Genomic DNA, 16635 nt, shown 5'->3' on the forward strand with positions numbered 1-16635 from the left:
GTAAATAAGTCTTTTAAAAAAAAATAACAATTTTGTGTGCTGACGGAGAATACACTTACCGTAGTATTTCGTAATGTATATAATTGTCAAGTTACTATGTTGTATACCTGAGGCTAATATGTCAACTATATATATACTTCAATTAAAATTTTTCTTGAAAAATGAAAAAAAAATTCCCCTTAAAGGACCCAACCTAAAAACAATAAAGAAAGTTTCTTTGTTACTAGTTTTATGACAGAGTATTTTTACTGATTAAAAAATTGAATTTTATTTGAATTTCCTCTGATAAATAATGTGTTGGTTTTTTTTTAAATAAAAGTAATATGTTTTAAAATATCTTCTCCACAGCACCTGGAAAAGTAGCAGACAAAGTTATAATTGAAAACACTAGAGATTCAACCTTTGTCTTTATGGAAGGTTCTGAGGATGCTTATGTTGGATATATGACAATAAGGGTAAGGAATTTTAAGATTTAGAATAAGTATGTTAAAATCATTTAAGGTAGTGGTTCATACAAAACTTCAAACAAAATTTCTACTTTTCAGTTTAACCCTGATGACAAATCTGCTCAACACCATAATGCACACCACTGCTTAGAGATTACGGTAAACTGTAGCCCTATTATTGATCACTGTATCATCCGAAGTACATGTACAGGTTAGTGTTTCCCTTATGTTTTATTACAAAATAAGTCATTGTGTTGTTGACCAATAGGTTTTTTAAATAAATAATTTTTCTTACAGTTGGCTCTGCAGTATGTGTTAGTGGTCAAGGAGCATGTCCCACTATCAAGCACTGTAACATCAGCGACTGTGAAAATGTTGGACTTTATATAACAGATCATGCACAGGTATTTTTAACTTTTATGGGTTTTTTCTTTCTAAAAATTTTTTTTAAGTTCTGCTAATACCTATTTCTGATTAATTGTTGTAGGGAATATATGAAGATAATGAAATTTCCAATAATGCTTTAGCTGGGATTTGGGTTAAAAATCATGGAAACCCAATTATTAGACGGAATCATATCCATCATGGACGAGATGTTGGTGTGTTCACATTTGATCATGGCATGGTAAGAACATTTATTCTTAATAGAAAAACCGACTTCATATCAGTTAAATTTCTTTCTCTTTTTTTAAGATATTTATTTTTAAGTGATCTCTGAATACCCACTGTGGGGCTCGAATTCACAATCCGGAGATCGAGTCACATGTTCCACCAACTGAGCCAGCCAGGTGATCCATATCCATTAAATTTCAAATAGGTTTCTGCACTTTCTCATCACCAAACTAGGTGAATTGAAGAGTATTGGTTTAAAAGACATTTCAGCATCATATTTTAAAATCAATATGCAGTATTCTATAATTCATGAGTCTAATATTATGTGCATGTAGAGAAGATGGAGTCCTTAGGGAATTGATGTAATCTGTGACAGGAGTAAGATCTAATCCAGTAGTTCTCAAATGTAAGTGTGCGTGAAAGTCACCCCTGTTAGGGGTACCTGGGTGGCTCAGTTGGTTAAGCGTCTGCCTTCGGTTCAGGTCATGATCCCGGGGTTTTGGGATCGAGCCCCATGTCAGATTCTCTGCTCATCAGGAAGCCTGTTTCCCCCTCTCCCTGTGCCTGCCGCTTCCCGCTTGTGCTCTTTCTCTGTCTCTGTCAAATAAATAAAGGAAATCTTTAGAAGAAAAAAAAAAAAGCCATCCAGATAGAATAAATATAATGTAACATAATATAATGGGAACCAGCGTATGCATCTTTAATACTCACCGTGAGTTCAATGCAAGCTATTTGTAGGCTACACTTTGAGAACTAATGGTTTCACTATTAGTTTGACTTCCATTTTATTCCTCTTAATTTTTTTTAATTGGCAGAATTTTAATAAGAGATATAATGGTAATAAAATACCAGTTCTAAAACTTACACAGCAGTTAATTAGGCATCTTTGTGGATGATATTGTATTTTAAGTACTATTGTGTCATTTTACACAAGTTTCTAGAGATGCAACTTTTTGAGGTCTTTTAGGCCACTATTTCAAAATAATGCTCTTTGGGGCGCCTGGGTGGCTCAGGCGTTAGGCGTCTGCCTTCGGCTCAGGGCGTGATCCCGGCGTTATGGGATCAAGCCCCACATCAGGCTCCTCTGCTGGGAGCCTGCTTCTTCCTCTCCCACTCCCCCTGCTTGTGTGAGCTCTCTCTGGCTGTCTCTCTCTGTCAAAGAAATAAATAAATAAAATCTTTAAAAAATAATAATCCCTTTGATGTCTATTCAGGTATTCTTTTCATTTAATGTCTAATTTTCATTGAGGCAATTTTCAAGTCCTGTTACAACATAGGCAACATTTTTTGTTAAGGAGTAAGAGATGGGAGAGGAGGTGATGGCATGGTGGCCAAATGGGATTGTGGTGAAATTTTATTGCTGTTGTATGAATCATGCAACAGAGGATTGTTGGATTCACATATACAAATTGTCAGTGAAGGAAATTTTTTTGTTGTTTGTGCCTAAAACCTTAATGTAGAACTCTTTTAAAACTAAACTAGACCACAGGAGGTAATACTCCTTCTATGAAGTTCTGATTAGAGCTAAATAGTTTGAGGCCATCCAATGCATCATATTCTGGGGTAAGTGCAACCTGAGAAGAACAGTTCATTTAAACCTTAGGCTTAGGGTGCCTATGTTTTATTTGGTTAAGAATCCAGCTCTTGGTTTTTGCTTTGGTCGTGATCTCAGGGTCATCAAATCGAGCCCCCATCAGGCTCTGCATTTAGTACAGAGTCTGGTTAAGATTCTCTCTCTTGGGTGCCTGAGTGGCTCAGGCAGTTAAGCGTCTGTCTTTGGCTCAGGTCGTGATCCTGGGATTGAGTTCCGCATCAGCCTCCCTGCTCTGCAGGGAGCCTGCTTCTCCCTCTTCCCCGCCTCTCTGTGTCTCTCATGAATAAATAAAATCTTAAAAAAAAAAAAAAAAAGATTCTCTCTCCCTCTCCTTCTGCCACTCCCCACCCCCCCACCCCCGCTCCTGCGGTCTCTCACTCTAAAAATAAGGAAAACAATGTAGGCTATAGCTTGGACCTATCAATAAGAAAGCAGAGTAGGGGGGGAATAATAAATAAATATAATAAAAAGAAAGCAGAGTGGAGATGACCACTTGCCCCTCTCCAGCTGAAGTAGAGAAATTGACATTTCATTGCAGATCATACTTCCTTTTTCCCAAGGAGTAGGGAAGTAGGGAGCATGGGAATTGTAGTCTGGAGGGCAAAGGTATGGAGGATGTCAAAACATAAGAATCTTGAAAATCTCACCTCCCTTAGAGTCCTATATTAGCTGTAGTTCCTAAATGGATCTCTTATTTTGTAATGGCATTATACTATGCTAGTATTTCTTTGCCTGTGTTGCCTTTAGACTTTGTCCCAGAGTTATATGCAATTCCAGTATCATATTTTTGCATGCCTCTGGTCTCACTGACAAGAGACATTTGAGGTACCAAGTTAATTTTAACCTGAGTAAGCTTCCTTATTTTTGAAAGACCTATGCTGATGGTCACTACTAAAGTTCATCATAATAATTTACTCCTCATCATACACTCCTGATACAGTTTATATATATATTTGGGTTTACAAATTTTTTAAGTTGTTTTTAAACAACTCCTAGGCAGTGCTATACATAGATATTCCCATGAAGGATTAATAAAGAGATTTGTAAGGTATTACATATTTGTAAAGGAGGGATGAAAATTAAAACCTAACATCTTGGGCCTATCCTCTGTTTCAGTATTGTGACACAATCCTTTAAAATCCCTTGATAGAATGTTTTTCCATTTTAGATATTCTTTTGGCTTGTATTCTTTGTCTTCTTTGTGGTGACAGCCCATGATTGATAGGATAACATCACTGAAGATAATCTTTTTAAAATTCTACTTTGTTTTCTGTAGACCTTCAAAGAACATCAGAACACTTAAAACTAGTTTCTGTACTGTCCACTTTCTTTAAATATACACGTATTTATTCTCTGAATTTTTGCTCCTTTTTCTTTGTTGACATACTTAAAATTTAAATTTTATATTCATAAGAATGAATCGTAAAAGATGTTCTACTCTTTTTTATTTTAAAGAATTGTTTATGTAAAAATACTACACAAGTATAAAGGACACCTCTAGGATTTCAGGGTATGACTCTAGCATTTGTCATTGTTAGCTTCATGTTTAAACTTTGAAGTACGAACTTCCCCCGTGAAAAATGAGGAAATAAGCACTTTATATTTCAGCCTATCTCCTTCCCATTCTTTATATTCTTGCTTTTCTTATGTAAAGTTTTATAACTTACATTCCTATAATTATTGGTCAGTATTTATTCTATATTTGTTTACCTTTAATCCTTTTATAACAGTTTCTCCGTTGCTGATTTTTTTTTTTATTTTGATTCATTCTTAGTATGGCTGAATTTTCTTATCTAGCCATTATTTGTTTATTTTTAAAAGAAGGGTTTACTGGTATTGTAGCTTGAATTCTTGCCACTCGAGAATGCCTATCCATTACTTTTCAACTTGGCTAAATGTATACACGGTTTTGATTACACTTTTTCCCCTCCAAATTTTGTAGTCATTTTTATATTTCTAGCATTAAATGTGGCTGACAAGTCTGAGATCATTTTGGTTTTTGTCTGAGATTATCCTGGGGTGTTTTTTTTTGTTTGTTTTTTGGTTTTTTTAAAGATTTTATTTATTTATTCGACAGAGAGAGAGACAGCCAGCGAGAGAGGGAACACAAGCAGGGGGAGTGGGAGAGGAAGAAGCAGGCTCATAGCGGAAGAGCCTGATGTGGGGCTCGATCCCACAACGCCCGGGATCACGCCCTGAGCCGAAGGCAGGCGCTTAACCGCTGTGCCACCCAGGCGCCCCTGGGTTTGTTTGTTTGTTTTTTTTTCTTGCGATGATTTGCTTTTCTGCTTTCAGTATCCATAATGTAGGTTTTTGTTGTTGATGTGTTGTTTTGCTGGTTTTCTCTTCCATGTGTTCCTTTCTTTAGAAACTTGTCTGTGTATTGCTTTGTTCTTTAAGTTTTATGTGATTTCCTCAAATCTGTGCCCCTTGCTGTGTCTCCATAGTTTTGTTTTGGTTTTTTAATCTCTAATTTTAATGTGTTTTGTTTTACGGAATTTTTCCAACATCCAGAAAAAAGAGAATAGTAGTATAATGAACGAATCCCCGTGTACCCATTCTCCAACAGCTATCAATTCATGGCCAGTTTTGTTTCATCTATACTTATTCACTCTTTACTGTCTTTTGTACTCCTTAGATTATTTTGAAGCGAATCCTGGACATCATCTTCTTATCTGCAGATAGTTCAGCATGCATCGTTAAAAGATGGGGATTCTTTCTTTTTCTTTCTTTCACACAACCACAGTGCCAGTCTCATTCCTAAAAATAATTTTCCTATCAGTGTTCACAGGTTCCCAGTTATCTTTGTTTAATATTAAATCTGTTGCAGAGTGTTATTTTTGTAAAATATAATTAGAATGCCATAGCAATGCCAAACTGCTGTAAACTTTTGGAGACATTTATTCTAAATTTATGAATTTAACACATGACAGACTGACAGATGACAGATTATCTATCATAAAATCTGGCTGTCCTCTCCCTCCTTTCATTTTCCTTTACTTTGGATAGTCTCCCTTAGATAGGAAACGTAAGTTTTAGATGATAGAAATTGCACATTAGTGTGTATTCTTGCTCACATTTACTTCTTGTGCCTGAGTTATTTTTATGAAAATAATAACATGGGAATATTTCTTTTCCATATTCTATTCATGCCACTAGATCCGATCACCTTAGAAGATCATTAGCTAGGCTTATGAGAACCTTCAGTTTCGTGGGGGAAACTACCTAGCTGAAGATTTAAGATAACATTTGTTAGGTTTCAGCACCCTACTCTTCCTATCCAGATTCCACAGTATTTGGCAGGTGTTTCATAGATAATAGTTTGGGGTTGTGGAAGTTTATTTTAATGAAGATAGCATTTTTTTCCTCTTTTTCATTCTTGTTTTATTTGGAGAGTTTTAAGAGAAACTCTTAAATGCCTTTTACTTTGTCATATTTAATAAAGACTGTTGCACTTCCAAAAAACATTTAAATGAAAAAGTGCTTCACCTTTTATTTTGATAATCAGTGTTGAGTTTTTTAACCTTATGGGCACTTGGGTGGCTCAGTCAGTTAAGCATCTCCTTTTGCTTGGGTCATGATCTCGGGGTCCTGGGACTGAGTCCCGATTGGGGCTCCCTGTTGAGTGGGGGAGCCTGCTTCTCTCACTCCCTCTGCCCCTCCTCCCCACTCGTGCTCTTTCTCCCTCAAATAAATAAATAAAATCTTTTTTAAAAAAGTTCTTAACCTTAAATGATAATTTTCAAAAATTTGAGGTAATGTGTACAGCAAGGATTTAGAAACACTGTTCTGAGAAGCTAACAAGCGCTTATTTTAAAGATTATTTATTTGAGGGAGAGCTTGTGTGCATGTGAAGGAGGGGGGCAGAGGAAGAGAGAATCCTGAAGCAGACTCCCTGCTGAGCACCGAGCCACCTAGGCATCCCAAGCCCTTATTTTAAATATAGAAGAAGCTCTTAACAATTTAGTATCTTTTGATAGGGACATATGATTTTTCTGGGGTCATCCAATAAAATGTCCCTACTTTGGGGGCACCTGGGTGGCTCAGTTGAAGTGTCTGCCTTTGGCTCAGGTCATGATCTCAGGGTCCTGGGATCGAGCCGGCTTTGGGCTCCCTGCTCCGCTTTTCCCTCTCCCGCTGTCCCTACCCCCACTCTTGTGCGCACACTCTCTCTCTCACACAAATAAATAAAATCTTAAAAAAAAAAAAAAAAAGGCCCCTGCTTTTGGAGTTTTGTCTATATACGTTGGAATTTTCGTGGTTTGCATCTTACAAGGCAAAGTAGAATTCTGTCTATATATACTTTCACATTTCTGTATTATTATGACATTTTACACTAAAGGCATCTCTTAAAACAGATGCATTCTATTAAAACATGTTTTAAAGCAAAATTACATTAACTGAACCCCTTTAAGCCCGTGACAAGAGATGGTTTTCCTTGTAAAATTATAAAACTGTTCTGTCTGAATGTGGTAAAATGACAGTTGTAGCAGTGTAGAGGCTTCTGGTTGTAAAGGCATGGAGAGTGGGACACCTGGCTGGTTCATCCAGTGGAGTATGTGACTCTTGATCTCATGATCATGAGTTCGAGCCCCATGGTGGGAGTAGAGTTTACTTTTTAAAAAAAAAAGAGCATGAAGAAAAAAATGGTTTTTACTGCTTTCGTTTCTTCGATGATATCTTAAAAGATGCAGGTTACAAACTTTATCTTTGATGGAATTAAGGAACATTTTTAAATTACAACATGGTAACTGACTAGGTGCCAGTGAAGCCAACCATTACAGATTAGAGCAAATTATAAAACCTTATGTTCATGAAGATAAACTGGTAAACCTGATGTGAGTATAAATATATTGAGGTTTTTAAACAATTGGTAACGAGTTTAGGATAGAATTATCACTAGAGGCATAAGCAAAGGAGAAAAATAACATAATTACCAACTTTAATAAAAAGTACAGCAAAGAATATGTAGTTATACTTTATGACTCAGCTCTTGAATAGCACACTAATCTAACCAAAATTGTGATATCACTGCATTGGAAGGATATAGTGTGAATGTATGATGGGAGATAGAGCTAAATTCTTATCTGCCAAAGTAGGAAGTCAGTAGACAGTACCTTAAACTGCAAACTCAAGATACAGCAATACAAGTCTTTACTTAAAAATATAGAGGTAGATAGAATCAGTTAAAAGAATTGAAGGTGGGGACCTCTGGGTAAGGGAAATGAGAGGAGGCTGCTGTTTGCCTTAGTAAACTTGTGGATCTTGTTGACTCTCCTAACAGTACAAAATCAAAACCTGAAGAAAATAGAGCATCCCTGCATTTGAATCATGTTTAGTCAGTACATAGCAAAGTATACTTGCAGTACTGTGTGTTTAGTATAGTCAAGACATGACAGTGGCCTGTTATGAAATCTTTATGGAAACCCAATAAGCAGTGTATCTTTTCTTGCCACATTCTGAACAAATTATGAAATAAAGCCATGAAGTAGCATGAGGAGGCTGAAATAATTTTATTGCCCTTAAAAGGTTAAATTGGAGAATACACCTTCAAACAAGAACAAAATGGGTCTGCTTCACTGCACCCCAAAATTAAATAAGCTTACGCACTTAGCAGAAGGCATGCTCCCTTAGGGCAACTCACTTCCCTGAGGTTAAGGGCGAAGCCTTATTGGTCATACCCAGTTTATTCATTCCCAAGTTTACCAACCAGTTATGTCATGCAGCTCCCAGCAGAGAGAAAGTAGCCTAATTGAGCTCCTTTCTCAATAATGAAAACATCAGAACTGTGGAATTTTTCCAGTCTAACATTAAGTTCTTTTAGTCTAAACACTTTTTAAATCTTTGTTTCTTTGATTCTCAGTTTTGCCATAATAGTCTGTATATATACCCAGTGTACATTCATTTTTATTTGGTATAAAATCAAAGAAATTTTATTATATTTAAAGAAGGTATTTTTTAATATAATGCCCCCAATTAAAAAGTATTTAATCCAAATATGAAGAAGTTATAGATAATTTGTACTTTATTTTTGGAAAATGAAACCTGAAATTACTTCTGAATATTATTCTCAGAGGTCTATTTTCTTAAAGAGTTTATGTAGTATTCAGAATTACATCTGTTTTTAACCTCCACTAGAATTTGCAAAAAGTAGTGAGTTAGTTCCTGCTTGAGTGCTTGCTATACATGAAGTCCTGTATAAATGTAACAGAAGGTAGTATAGTCATTTCTATGCAGGAGCTTATGATTAGGGAGGAATGGATAAGACTATTTAACAGGAATCGTACAAAGCAGTACATAGAGGTACCATAAGAAAGTACTTAAGGGGAATTTAAAGAAAGGAGAGCATACTTTGTTTTGTTTTGTTTTAAGATTTTATTTATTTATTTGACAGAGAGACAGCCAGTGAGAGAGGGAACACAAGCAGGGGGAGTGGGAGAAGAAGAAGCAGGCTCCCAGCGGAGGAGCCTGACATGGGGCTCAATCCCAGAACGCCATGATCATGCCCTGAGCCAAAGGCAGATGCTTAATGACTGAACCACCCAGGCGCCCCACATACTTAGTTTTTGAAGGGAGATAGACCAGGAGTTGAAATGGCTTTTAGGAGTGCCATCTTAGGAATATCTTAATATCTTACTTTTTTCTCTTAATATTTAGTCTTGATTGGAGGTGCCTGAGTGGCTCAGTCGGCTAAGTGTCCGCCTTTGGCTCAGGTCATGATACCAGTGTCCTGGGATTGAGCCCCTCATTGGGCTCGCTGCTCTGCGGGGAACCTGCTTCTCCCTCTCCCTCTGTCTGTTGCTCACCCTGCTTGTGCCCCCTCTTGCTAGCTCTCACGCTCTGTCAAATAAATAAATAAAATCTTAAAAAATACTTAGTCTTGATTGAATCTTAGAATTTAGGATATCAGTATTACAGTAACTTGTGTTCTCATTACAAAATAAGTCTGTCCATTACAGAAAATTTTAAGAAATTGGGAGAAATATAAAGGGTACAAAGGCCATCTATAATATTTCTCAGATAATCACACCCTCATACTTTTATTGTTCAAGTTGTATTTTCTTGAAATGAAATTGAAATCATCCTTAATGTATACTATCTTGAAGTATGTACTGTTCCTTTTATCTAACACGATAGCACGTAGAGCATGAATATAAGTTAGCCTGTTCCCCATTATTGAGCTAAGATGAACATTATTTTGTATGTCTTTTTCTGTAGTCTCTGATTATGTCCTTAGGTCACCTTTTTAGAATTTGTTTTCTTGGGACATTTTTAAATCTCCAAGGGTTTGTTTTCTTTAATACTCAATAAATCTTTGTTAAAGGATATGTGTATTTATTGGGTAATAGTATTTATTTGCATTTATTGAATAAGTCTTTCCCTATTTTTCTTTCTTGGCTTTGAGTATACTCAGACTAATTAGAGGATTTGTGGTTCTCTGTTTTACTAAAACATTTAAATCTCTTTTATTCCTTGTTTATCATTTGAAATTTAGTGTGTATGTATGTTTTATGCTTACTCTTGAACATTTCTGATACTTAATTTTGAGGCATACACTAAAAAGGTCATTTTTTAAATGTTATTTCTTTTTGGAAAGCAGCCTTACCTACAGTTTGATTTCTGTATTTTTCAGGGTTACTTTGAAAGTTGCAACATACACAGAAACCGAATAGCAGGCTTTGAAGTAAAAGCCTATGCTAACCCCACAGTGGTTCGATGTGAAATTCATCATGGGCAGACTGGAGGAATATATGTGCATGAAAAAGGAAGAGGACAGTTCATAGAGAATAAAATCTATGCAAACAACTTTGCAGGTGTATGGATTACCTCAAATAGTGACCCAACAATAAGGTATTTATATGTAATTATGGATGGAAATTACTTTTTCACTTCTTGTGTTACAAGAAAAGTCAAGCTTTACTCTTATTTTCTAGTCACCTGACTACTGCAAAATAGATTTTCCTAGTAAATGTCTATGCTTCTGAGTGAACATAGCTACTGCATTTATTTTTAGGTGTTCTGTTTGTTATCTAAGTCATGCATTAAATTATTTTATGAACAGTTGCAAATGCCGTGATTTTTATTTTAAATTCATCAAACTGCATTATAAATGAGTATATAGGGCCATGTTCTTCTCTTGGAACCTGAATGACCTTGTCTTCTCTCTTTTTTTTTTTTTTTTTTTTTTTTGTCTGAGAGTCTGCAGATAGCATAACTCAGGGAAGTAATTATCTCAAAGATTCTTGGACAGAGAGACCAAAAATAACAAAAAGTCAAACTTCAGGCCATCACTTTTAATAGTTCCTACCATTCCCTCTGGCTACAGTAAGGAAATAAACAGATCCAGTCTGAAAGGCGTTGGCTAATAAGACTGTAGAACAGAACTATTATAATTTAATCAGTAACGATGAATTATTTTTAATTGCCAAGTTTTATTTTCCACTGGCTTTATGAAAGTAGATTATGGGATTTCCATCTTGCTTAATATTTAGCAAATGTGTCTAGATCAGCTTAAAAAAAAAGTTCCAAGTGTATTTGTTATTTTGAGGGGAATTTTTAAGAATGATATTTTGTCTCAAATACTCGGTGGCTCTTTCAGCTTTAGGTCTTAGAAGGAAAACAAGGGAATTTAGAAATTAGCTAGTCTTGAGTTCCTCATTTTACAGATTAGGAAACTATGGCTCCTAGAAGATAAGTAATTTTTAAGGTGCCATGAGTATGAGTAGCTCTGCAGTTGATTGTGTTAAACAAATAAGCTCTTGCTGAATAGATGTTTATTATTTCTCATAATTATAGGGGGAATTCTATATTTAATGGAAATCAAGGGGGAGTTTACATCTTTGGTGATGGACGAGGCCTTATTGAAGGAAATGACATTTATGGTAAGCATGTTTTGTTCTATAAAATTTTGGAGCTTGGCCTATCTTCCTGACATTAGCAAAGTGGGCCACTTTGAAACCAAGTAGGAGAACTGATCCAGTTTCTTTAAATTCTCAATAAAGATTATTTGTGATATTTATTTGCTTAACAATCATTGCTCACTTAACATTTACTGAGTACCCACTGTGTACCAAGAACTATACTAGATACCAGTGATGAAAATATAAATAAGACCTTAGTCTCAGGGAGTATCTACAGTTTCCTTAGATTCACTCCTTTCAGTTTGGTACAAACTATAAAGGGAGGAGTGCCTGGGTGGCTCAGTCGGTTAAGTGTCCACCTTTGGTGGTTCAGGTCATGATCCTAGAGTCCCAGGATCAAGCCTCACAGTGAGCTCCCTGCTCAATGGGGAGTCTGCTTCTCCCTCTTCCTCTGCTTTCCTCCCCCTGCTTGTGCTCTCTCTCGCTCACTCTCAAATAAATAAAATCTTTTTTAAAAAAAACTGTAAAGGGAAAATACTTATTCCTCATTAAAACTTTCTGAGATATTAATTCAGTGGACCATTATTAGATGTGTGTGTGCTAGACACTGTAAGTTTCTGGGCTTTCTCTTTTGCTAGTACTTACCTGGATAATACTTATATAAACAGAAAGCTTACTTAATTCCAGGTATTATTCTGAACATCTTACCTGAATTGAGTCATATAATATTTACATTAACCTGTGAAGTAGATACTGTTAAATATCCCCACTTACTGATCAGGAAACAAAGGTACAATGAGTTTAAATAACTTACTCAGAGTCATACAGGAAGGGAGAGTTCCTGGGATTCAAAACTTGGTACCCTGGCTTCAGAGTCTCTACCCATAACTATTATGCCCATACTGCCTACAGTTTTTCTTTTTATACTCCTAGTTCCCTTAGTTTTGTTTTTTAATGCTCTTAGACCATAAATATCTTTCTGAATATGACATATTTCACAAAATCGTGCTTTTCCTAAAATTCTAAAAATTTTAACTACTATGTAATGTAAAACTCTTGCTGTGTTCCAATGAGGCTCCATATGTTGACATTGTAACTTTTATTTTTAAATAGGCAATGCATTAGCAGGAATTCAGATTAGGACAAACAGTTGTCCAATTGTTCGACATAACAAAATTCATGATGGCCAGCATGGTGGGATTTATGTGGTAAGTTAATGAATATAGTTCTAGAATGTCATGCATCAAAACCAGGGGAGAAAGGGTGGAAGAGGACAGAATTATGTCTAGCCTTAGGTAGGCCATATTCAGCTTACAGAATATGAATTTATGACTCTCTTTAATATTTATACAATAAATAAGACTCTTGTTCTCCCTGCCAGTATATGAATGACTTTTATAGTATGTGTGGTGTTCTGTAAAATTCAATCAACTGACTGAATTTAGGCATAGAGAATATACCTTTTTATTAAAGTCTTTATTCATAATTGGCATTATGGGCTGAACTCAAAACAACAACTGATTGGCTGAGTTATATTTTTACACTGGAGTTTTGCTGGTGTGACTGCACTTAGGAGTCTGAAATTTTCCAAAAGTAGTAAGTAAATCCATAATATCTCTGAAAGTACTAATAATACTAGAATATTTTTGAATATTTTTTGAAAAGTCAATATTTCATTTGAATTTTTATTGAAACATAATTGAGCACCTTACAGAATTTTGAAACCATGTATTGGTCCTATAGCTTCTGTTCCATGGTATAACTGAAACTGTTGCACACTGATTCAAGTGAGAAAATGTAGGAAATTTCAGAAAGGTCCTTGTGTAATGCCAGGTGTGACTATAATTTTTATTTTCAGTTCTAGAAATGTCTGTCTTAAATCTTCTGCTCAAACTAAAAATAAATATTTTAGTAACCTGAGACCTTATTTTGAATGATTTCACCAGTAATTTGAAATAGCTGTTAGTTTACTAAATGAGAGAGCTTTAGTTTGTTATATATTTTAGAATGAAGTAAGAAGCTTAAAAGTACAAAACCACATAAAGAACAGTATAAATACTTCTGGAGCTTAAACTCAGAGGCTACACAAAAACAATGTTACTACCACCTCATCCAGATTAAAAAATAAAAATTTAGGTGTTTTTTTTTTTTATAACTGTCTTTAAAGGGGGAAACACACTATAAACTACTTGTTTCTAAAATATATATTGTATCAATGTAACTTTTATTTAGCATGAGAAAGGACAAGGCGTAATAGAAGAGAATGAAGTTTATAGTAATACTCTGGCTGGGGTCTGGGTGACAACTGGCAGCACTCCAGTACTGAGAAGAAACAGGATACATAGTGGAAAGCAGGTAAAATTATTCTGGACTCTTATATGGGAAATACATTGTTTTATAAACTTTTTTTGTCATTTGAAAGCAATTTTTTTTTATTTTAGGTTGGTGTTTATTTTTATGACAATGGACATGGAGTGCTAGAAGACAATGATATATATAATCATATGTATTCAGGGGTTCAGATAAGGTAAACATTTTTCACATTTGGCTTTCTTTTGGGAGGGAGTTGTGTGGGAGTATGGTGGGGTATGTAGAAGAACTTTCCTTGTTATTTAATGCTCAATAAAATTTCCTCCTTTTGTATATATATTCATACTCTTACCACATGCTTGGCTTACCACAAGCTTTTCTTGAACCAGCTGAGGATAGCAGCCAGTGGCACATACGCCGCCCGCCTTAGGAGTGTGTTTCCAGTGTTCTGTCATCCACTCTAATAGTCATAGTTGCCAATGTACCCCATCGTACTTGGAAAGTAGAAGGCTGTATAAAAACACTTGTGAGCTATACCTGGCATGTTATAGGCACTCAGTATATGGGAGCTTCTGTTTTTACACTATTTCTGTAAAAGTAATAGTTTTTTACATCCCTCTTTCCGGTATTTTAAGTTTTAGAAACTGTAGTAGTACTTATAATTCAGCCCTTCATTTTGTATATGAGGTGAGTATACAATAATAGTAGTCACTTAATCTAACCTCCTCAGTTTAATTTACATATTAGGAGACTCTGTAGTAATAATATAATCTATAGCTAAGTGTATTCTGTGGGAATTAGAATTAAGCAAAATTAAACCAGTGTCTTTACCGACAAACTTCTCAGAGCATCTGGAAAGACTCATTCTTACTGTGATTAATGAATTTTTTCACTGTTACCTCATATAACATGGGATATGGGAGTAGAAGCAGTTAAGATGGCATTATTTTCTGTTGTATCCATAGGACTGGAAGCAACCCCAAAATTAGACGAAACAAAATCTGGGGAGGACAAAATGGTGGAATTCTTGTATATAATTCTGGTATGTTTAATCTTTCATCTTTTTCTTATTGCTAATTGCCTTTAGAAATACACTTTCCCAAATAACATAACCTAAATTTTTATACCTGTAGGTCTAGGCTGTATAGAAGACAATGAAATATTTGACAATGCAATGGCTGGAGTCTGGATTAAGACAGATAGTAATCCTACACTAAGAAGAAATAAAATCCATGATGGAAGAGATGGTGGCATCTGTATATTTAATGGGGGTCGAGGTATTGTTGTTAATTTTGCATTAGTAAAAAATCCAATTTTTCGATATTCTTCCTCCATATCCTTAATGATCAGTGACATTGCCAATTAATATAAGCTTTAAATGAGTGAATCTCAGTCTTTTTCCTTATCAGGTCTTGAGATGGTTTAGGTTAGTGCCTAGAGGTAAAGGAGATAGATGTTTACACAATTTTTCTTTTCTTTTTGTGACCATCTTCAGTGTGCTAATTGTTAGGCGTTGTTAAGGTAGAATTTGTTTACATTTTCTCTCTGGACTTTCTATTATTTAGTGATATGATTATACTAAATATCAAGGTCCAGTTATAGAACTAGGTTAGAAATTAACTGGCCTGTAAATATATGAAAAAATGTCTGTAGTAAATAAGTATTGCTTTGTACCTGTTTACAACTGTGTTTGTTGGAGAGTGGAATTAATGAAGCCAAGGTGTGCCTGGTTTTGTATACATAAAGGTCAACTCATTTTGCATTGAGGCAAGAGTTCCACAGTCCCTGCCCCTTGCAAATATATGTTGTTCAAAAAGACTAGGGGAGAATGTCAAATGCAAATTTATCACCATTCCTGAAATGTCAGTAACCCAGCACTGTACATATTTTATGTGAAAGGAATAGCTAGTTTTTACTACAACATAATCAACGAAATTTACTACTACAGCCAAGCAGTGATGCTTCCATTACTGACAGACTCTGAAAGAGCTCATAATCTAGCAATTCAGTAAGGTGACATATCTGATAGGAGTCTTTACAAGATTTAATGAGGAAACACAATACAGTGGATGGTCTTATTTGTAAGGTGTTGAGAAAAGGTTCATGGACTAAAATCACTCGAGCTGCGTCTTGAAAAATGAGTATTCACGGGTAAATGTGAGGTGGGGAGGCCATTCCCGGTGCAGAAAGCATAATTCACACTTTCATTTGTTTTGTACATATCTATTAATCGAACACCTCTGTACCAACAACTGATACAGATGCTAAAGATACAATGATGAATAAAACAGTACTACATCCATAAAGTTTATAGTCTAATGGCATATTGTAAACAAAAGTCTAAAGGAAACAGTAAGGCGCAAAGAGGTACTGAAAGTTGGGCCTAGAGAATGGGCAAGCCCAGATTCTAAGAGACTTTGTATATGGAATTCAGACCGGATCTTTGCAAAAACAAAGATTAGAGATAGGGACTTGGAGTAGTCTTTTCCAGGGGAAAAGCAATTTAGAGGTCAAAACTGAAATGACAAAGGCGGGTCAAATGTCTACAGAAATAATAAACTCCTGTCTTCAGAGAGCAGAGAAATGCTAGTACACAACTAGTAATTCACTATACATAAGTAGGTTTTATAGGAGTAATACTAGCTAATTCTTTAGTGCGGCATACGTTTACATGTATTAATTCATTTAATCCTCATTATAACCTTATATGTAGGTGCCATTATGCCCAGTTTAGATAAAAAACTGAGACAAAGAGTAGGTAAGTAATTTGCTTACTCAGAACTAGGTGGTGGTGGAATCCGTATTTGAAGTC

At 35.4% G+C, this 16635-nt stretch overlaps 1 protein-coding gene across 1 annotated transcript in view; it reads left to right on the plus strand.

Annotated features, from left to right (window-relative positions):
* FBXO11 (F-box protein 11) overlaps positions 1–16635 on the plus strand; it is an 83875-nt gene that overhangs the window by 63106 nt on the left and 4134 nt on the right. Inside the window, exons 8-18 of the mRNA XM_040623501.1 lie at positions 349–455; positions 546–657; positions 744–850; positions 934–1071; positions 10286–10503; positions 11449–11534; positions 12627–12721; positions 13746–13868; positions 13955–14040; positions 14789–14865; positions 14957–15100. Of these exons, the coding sequence (XP_040479435.1) occupies positions 349–455; positions 546–657; positions 744–850; positions 934–1071; positions 10286–10503; positions 11449–11534; positions 12627–12721; positions 13746–13868; positions 13955–14040; positions 14789–14865; positions 14957–15100 (1293 nt within the window). The remainder of the gene's footprint in view (positions 1–348; positions 456–545; positions 658–743; positions 851–933; positions 1072–10285; positions 10504–11448; positions 11535–12626; positions 12722–13745; positions 13869–13954; positions 14041–14788; positions 14866–14956; positions 15101–16635) is intronic.

Source organism: Ursus maritimus, unplaced genomic scaffold (genome assembly GCF_017311325.1).
Source record: "Ursus maritimus isolate PB19 unplaced genomic scaffold, ASM1731132v1 scaffold_6, whole genome shotgun sequence".
In the NCBI taxonomy this organism is placed as follows: domain Eukaryota; kingdom Metazoa; phylum Chordata; class Mammalia; order Carnivora; family Ursidae; genus Ursus; species Ursus maritimus.